At 40.8% G+C, this 6,393-nt stretch overlaps 1 protein-coding gene across 1 annotated transcript in view; it reads right to left on the bottom strand.

The window, feature by feature from the left end:
• RASGRP1 (RAS guanyl releasing protein 1) overlaps positions 1-6,393 on the bottom strand; it is a 78,806-nt gene that overhangs the window by 4,962 nt on the left and 67,451 nt on the right. The window contains exons 16-17 of the mRNA XM_044436725.1: positions 5,022-5,410; positions 2,539-2,699 (exon numbers count right to left, since the gene is read on the bottom strand). Of these exons, the coding sequence (XP_044292660.1) occupies positions 2,568-2,699; positions 5,022-5,410 (521 nt within the window). The 3' untranslated portion in view covers positions 2,539-2,567. The remainder of the gene's footprint in view (positions 1-2,538; positions 2,700-5,021; positions 5,411-6,393) is intronic.

The raw sequence follows: 6,393 nt of genomic DNA, 5'->3' as shown, positions 1-6,393 counted from the left end.
CAATATGACATGAATTATATTTGGGGGGGGGGGGGCTCTGAAAAAAGATGTCAGTGAACAAAAATGGGATAGTGAATGGAGTGGGGAGATGGGACAAGATGGAGTTCTGCCACAAAGAACACCAGAATATGTGCCAGAGCCCACTGGCAAATTGAGAGGGTTGGGGAATTACAGAAAACCAGGCATGGCATGTGTGGCGGGGGGGGGGGGGGGAGTCCTGCAAAGAACCAACCCAATCATGGTTTACCTGTAAGGTGGCTCAAAAGTGACATGTAAACATGCCACGTTTGCATGATCGCAGACCAAAAGACAAGCCACAGTGCCTTATTTCTCTCCATGACTATGCAAATCCAGAACCCTATGACAACAAGACAATTTGCCCAAGTTCTCTGGAGAGAGTGATTATATTCCTCTCCCCAACATACATCAGCATCTTGGGGGGGGGGGGCGCAAATAAGACACTGTGGCTTATTTCTCCTTCAAAGCCATGCAAATCTGACCATTTATGTGTGCATGTGGATGAATGTATGCCAAGATTTCCTCTCTGAAGATGTCTAGCTTGCATGATTTGCTATCCCTAGCTATGGGATAGGAAAAGGAGAATTCAAGGTAGAGAAACCACCTTTTCCTATACTCTGTCAGACAAGAAGGGGGAAAGGTAATTTCTTTTTCATTGCATTATGAAGAAAAAAAATCCCTGTTGGTTCCATTGGTATGGAAATAAGCGCCAAGGTCTTGAGCTCCAACACCACACACACCTTTCTGGGACATATTACTGGAATGCAAAACCTGCATTTTGTGACATGCTCCAAACACTCCTCCTTTTTCCCTGTTTTATGTCAATGCTACAATGTCAAGAGTGCTGACTGCAGACCTTTATACAGACACAGAGGGCAGGCTAGTAAGCTTGGACCTCTCTATGGAGTCATGACATCCTAGGGCACTTTGGATGCTCTCCCAGGGACCAAAGGATGGTGGATTAGATGGCTTTTTCTGGAATTAACTTCATGAACAGGAGCCTGCTCAAAAAGAAATTGGGAATGGCTGTTCTGGCTTGCATGCATATTGAAGCAGGAATCACTATGGGGAAAGGTTAATGCTCAAATAGACATTCTGCAATTACATCAAAGCAAGATCTCAACTTCCTCTAGAAGACAGAACACACACATGGAAGAGAGTCAGAGACAGCACTGGGCAGAAATAAAGAATGGGATCCAAGGTCCACTCTAAATCCCTGTTCAAGAAGAGAAGATCCACAGAAAGGAAGCTTTGTCTAAAGAAGCCTGAGAAACAAATCCTGCTTGCATATATTTAAAATTAACTAAGCCATTGTGATTTCTGAATTTTTTATACATTAGAATTTGAAAAACTTGAAATTCTCTACAGATTGGTTCTCATTAACCATATTTTAAAGATATGGCCTTCATAATTTAAAAGTATGAAATCCATTACTAAGCTTCATGAAATAGCAAAGTATGCGTTCTAGCAGAACTCACCAAGAATCTCACATAAGATGCAATGGATGGATGGGAACAGAAGAAAAACACTGCTTCTCCAAGAAATATTCTGAAAGATTTTGCTCCAAATTAAAATGGATAAGAATATTTAGGAACCTCATAACTCATGGGAAAAAACTGTCCATAAAAATACTTTTTGCCAATTAAATCTTAGAGCACAATCCACCCAAAAGCATTAAGCCCTTTCAAGTCCCATTTATTTTGGTGGGAGAGCATGAAGCCAGTGCTTACACATGTGAAACTAATGGGAATGTGGTAAGGAAAGTATTCATTGCATTTTCTTCTAAGCTATGTTTATATAAAAGAAACAGATCAGTTAAGACCCATGAGTTTCAGAGAGATGGAGTCAACCATACACATAATTATATCCAAGTAAAATTAATGGGCCTTTTGGCTGACCCTTGTCCTATCTTTCTGTGGCTAGAAACATGGGACAGGTGACGTGGCACAACAAGCTATAGTGCTTTCTTGCATAGGATGGTTTGCATCTCTTCCAAATCTTGTCATAGAATTTCAGCATGGTACATTTGGCTATTAGAAACATAGAAAGTGATACCTGTTCTGTGATTCTTATCCTTCACCATGACTTTCCTGATTGGCTGAACCCAGCATCATGGTTTCCATGGTTCTACCACAGAGTCCCCAAGGAAGACTGGCAGCTGCTACAGAAGCTACTCCATCTATCTAGTGTGGGATTGAATTTCAGGTGTGGTGGTTGATGGAGTACATGCAAATAGTGGGAGGACTGAGTGAGGAGAGTGGAACACTGGTGTAGAAACCAATTAATTGACTGTCAGAAACATCCAGGTAAAAAAACACACATCATGGAAACCATGCAAGGTAGCTTGTCATGAAGTGTGAACTCAGCCATTGTCTGCTAGGGAAATAGAATGGCTTTTCTATTCAAACGATTTCAAATCTGTCAACAGAGAATGTTATGATCCACAGAAATATCCATTGGAAATGTCTTTGTTTAAATTGTGGATATTCTCAAATGTATTAAAGGCCCATTTGCCTTTACCATGTTATAAAGAAGAGTTCCTGACTTAACTACAAGCCATCGCCATGTTCCCCGCTGTCCAATATGTGGTTTCTTCGAATGCTGAGGAATTCAATTTTCTTATGTGCCTGTTTAAGCCGCAGTTTTAAAGCCTCATTTTCTGTTGTAAGAATATTTCTTTCCTAAACAAAAATAGAGATTGATGCAATCAGAATAGAATATAGTTTAAAAACCATTTCAATTTTGTAGGTCTAAAACCATTTTGTAGGTCCTACTTAGCAGCACTTGCTCCCGTGGCACCTTATTCTCAAGGTCTGTGTATTTGCTATGTCCAAATTATAACAGCTTGAACAGTAAATGGAACGTTAGATATACAGCTGTCTGCATAGGAGGGGAGCAATTATTGCTATTACATCTCATAAGAAAAGATCTGAGAGCATGGTTACAAAAACATGCTTGCACGTACAAAATGTATTTTCTAAATGATTGCAAAGGAATCACATCTGTTCCAATAGATGACTCTTCAGTTTACTGTGTTCACCCCATTCTGCAGGAAAGGAGGAAGGGAATGGTGATTAATGGCTCTACCAAATATCTCAAATCCTTAATGCTATAATGAATATACACAATCCAGCCTAGAAGTACATGGCTTCCCAGACGCATCCAAAGCAGTGCAAACTAGGAAAATAGATAAATTGTTCTGCATGTTTAAACAGGAGAGTAACTCACAGCTAACTTTGCTTTGTTGGGAATGTTAATATGCTCAGTAATCTGAATCCTAGGAAAGGATAAAAAAGGGTTTTTATTCTTTGACCTTTTTTTGCATCTTGCTATGTAATAAGGCTTTGCAAAGAATGAATCCAAATGTGAGGAAAATGCATTCCTTAAAAATACGCTCCAAGTATTTCCAAGCTTGGCTTTCACATGTCTTGCTGCTGTGTGATATCTTCAACATATCTGCAAGCAGCAAATCAAAAGGCAGCATTTTCCTTCACAGATGTCATTTTTCACAGGACTCAAAAACTATAGCATATGCATATAATCATCTAGGCATTTTAAATATTTTTCCGATACTGCATTTTGATACTTGCAGAATCACACACTTATGAAATTTAATATCAGAATTTGTGAGCCATGTGGATTTTCAGACTCAAGCAAATCCAAACTTAGATTTTTACCATTCTGATGTTCTTGGTCTTTTAACAATATCTGTGCTGGGGTGCAAGCTATAAATCAGTGCAGGCTTCAAGCCTACACACTCTTACCTGAAACTGAAATAAGTTCCACTGGACTCAATGGATATTACTTGTGAGTAGATGTGTGCAGACCAGGCATTTGGCTGCTTACAGCCCAATTCTAAGCATGTCTGTTCAGACATGAATCCCACTGGACTGAATTCACAGACTTACACTCAAGTAAGTGTGCACCACAGACGTGCATCCTTAATCCTCTCCCTAAAGCTTTACATGGTATTTCAGGAAAATTTCATTTTAATTGGTAAGTTCAAGTTATATATTTTATGCGGTTATTTTGGTATGGTATCCTGATACACATTACAAGAGTATTAAAAACAGCATTTTCTAATGAGTAGTGAAGAGGTTTCAGAAAAACGAGCATGAGCTACATTTGATCAAGTTAAACCATCACCAGATGATCTAAGCTTTCAAATTTGATTTAATCAGCTGACTACTTTTAACTCAGACTTTGAAATGTTTTGAACTACAGTCTCCATAATCTCTGACCATTGGCTATGTTGCCTGATGTAACGTGAGTTGTAGTCCAAAATACCAGGTTGTGGAAGCCCGCTTGCTCTAGCTAGCTGGTGTTCTTCATGTAGCTTGCACCACTTCCTTAAACCCCCCACCTCTTCTGTCTACTTGAACAGTCACAACTCGTGCTAATGAGAAACGGCCTTAAAATATGAACTTCAAGGCTGGACCATCGTTTTGGGTGGCCACAGAGAGCTTATAGAAGTGAAGAAACATTTCTGGGCTATGCTGCTGTTATGTGCTACTCTCGCTAACTTATGGCAACCATATGAATGGGTGTCCTCCAAAATGTCTTGTCCTTCGCAGCCCTGCTCAGCTTTTGTAAACTCCAGGCCATGCTGAGCTATATAATTCATTAACAGCAGTAGACTTTCATTATGCTTGTTCGTGTTGTTAAAAAGCCCATTCTAAATTGAAAGATCTGGACCATTCCTTGTAGAGTTCAGGAACTTTATTATAATTTTTTTGCACTCTGAGTTTGTAGGGTTGATGTTTGAGAGCATTTATTTATTTCATTATTCCATGTATAGCATGTCCTTCTAAGCAGCATATGGATGCGGGCCTCCTTCAAATCTAAGACAGTGATTGAAAGACAGTGATTGCCACCCAGTGAACTTTATGGGTGAGTGTAAATTTTGCACCTTCATCTCACTAGTCTAGTTTGACATCGGCTTTCACTTTTTCTTGAAGAAATATAGTATGTGGTGGTACAATTCTGAGCAAATGCTTTAGTACCTGCTCTAGTTCCTGGTATGTGGGTTTTAGAATACATGGTTCTCCCTTTGCTTTTTGACTGCAGTCCTTGTTGTCCCATTTCACATAAGCCTTTTTACGGCCAAGAACTGGGCTTGGACACGGCGATGGGGGAGGAGGCTGGAGAAGAGGCAGCGGCTGGAGGAGGCTGTTTTCAGGTGGTGTTTCTGGATCACTCTGTTGTTTAGATAGCCCGAAGCCATGCGCCAGTGTCAGGTCAGTCTGTGTGCTCTTGTGCACCACAGATGGTTTTAGCCTTACTGAGATCTTTTGTGCAGACACCCCCATAAGCATAATAGTTCTGTCTTTGCTCCCTTCATTTTGCTCAACCACTTCTCCATTAGGAAGTGGAAATCCTCCTTCCTCCAGTCCTACAAGAGAAAAACACAGAACACAAAGTTAACATGAACAAGGGAGGTGAAAGCAGCTCTGTGGCAGGAGTGAATTACATGTTCTTCTGCCTCAGTGATTACAGTAAGCAAAATCTTCTGGTTGCAGGACAAGTTGCTTTCTTTGCACTCTTCCTACCCTGCATGGCTCACTTTTGCCACTTTTGATGGAGCAAAGCAAAGAAACAACAGTGTGATTATTATACTGAGATCATGGCCAGGCTTGGGGAAGCCACAGACTGCATATGCAACCCCTACTATGAGGTCATCATGTTGTGTGAACCCAGGGAATCTGAGTGGGTTAAACAACACGGCAATCCCTGAGTGGGGATTGTATGTACAATCTGGCAGTCACGTGCACTGCAGTTTCACCACTGTGACCACCCCATGAGCAACCCCATAATAATACTGGCCCTAATGTAAAGATTACTGAAACTTGTTAAAATATTCATATCCTGCCATTCTACCTTTTTAGAAAAGGTACACAAGGTTGCTCATAACTCTGAAATCATGACAAAGTGCAGCAACATGATCAGAATGATACTGAAAGGACCACAGCTCTGTGCTAAGAGCAATTGCTTTGTACCTAAAAGGTACCAGGGACAATGTTTGGCATTCCCAGGTAGGAGGGACCCCTGCCTGAGACCGAAGAGAGCTGCTGCCAGTCAGTGCGGGCAATACTGAGCAGGCCTGACTTGGTGTATGGCAGTTTGCTATGTACCCATCTTCAGCAATGATTGAAGTCTGGTAAGTTCTGACAATGCCCAAGAGCATGATGCAAACAAAATCTTTCCTATTCTAAAATATCAATTCAGCAAGCTCTAAAGACATGGTAACCCTAGTCTGGTGACAGACAAGATCCTTCAATGCAGACTGAGTGATTCACATGTCATGCTAAGCTGCCATATGAATAAGGCACCACGGGTTGGTTATTCACTGAACAACCCTTTCAACAGAAAATCAGG

Source organism: Varanus komodoensis, unplaced genomic scaffold (genome assembly GCF_004798865.1).
Source record: "Varanus komodoensis strain SLA01 unplaced genomic scaffold, ASM479886v1 scaffold3, whole genome shotgun sequence".
In the NCBI taxonomy this organism is placed as follows: Eukaryota; Metazoa; Chordata; class Lepidosauria; order Squamata; family Varanidae; genus Varanus; species Varanus komodoensis.
The sequence above is the reverse complement of the archived record's forward strand: the minus strand, read 5'-3'. Positions and strand labels throughout refer to the sequence as shown.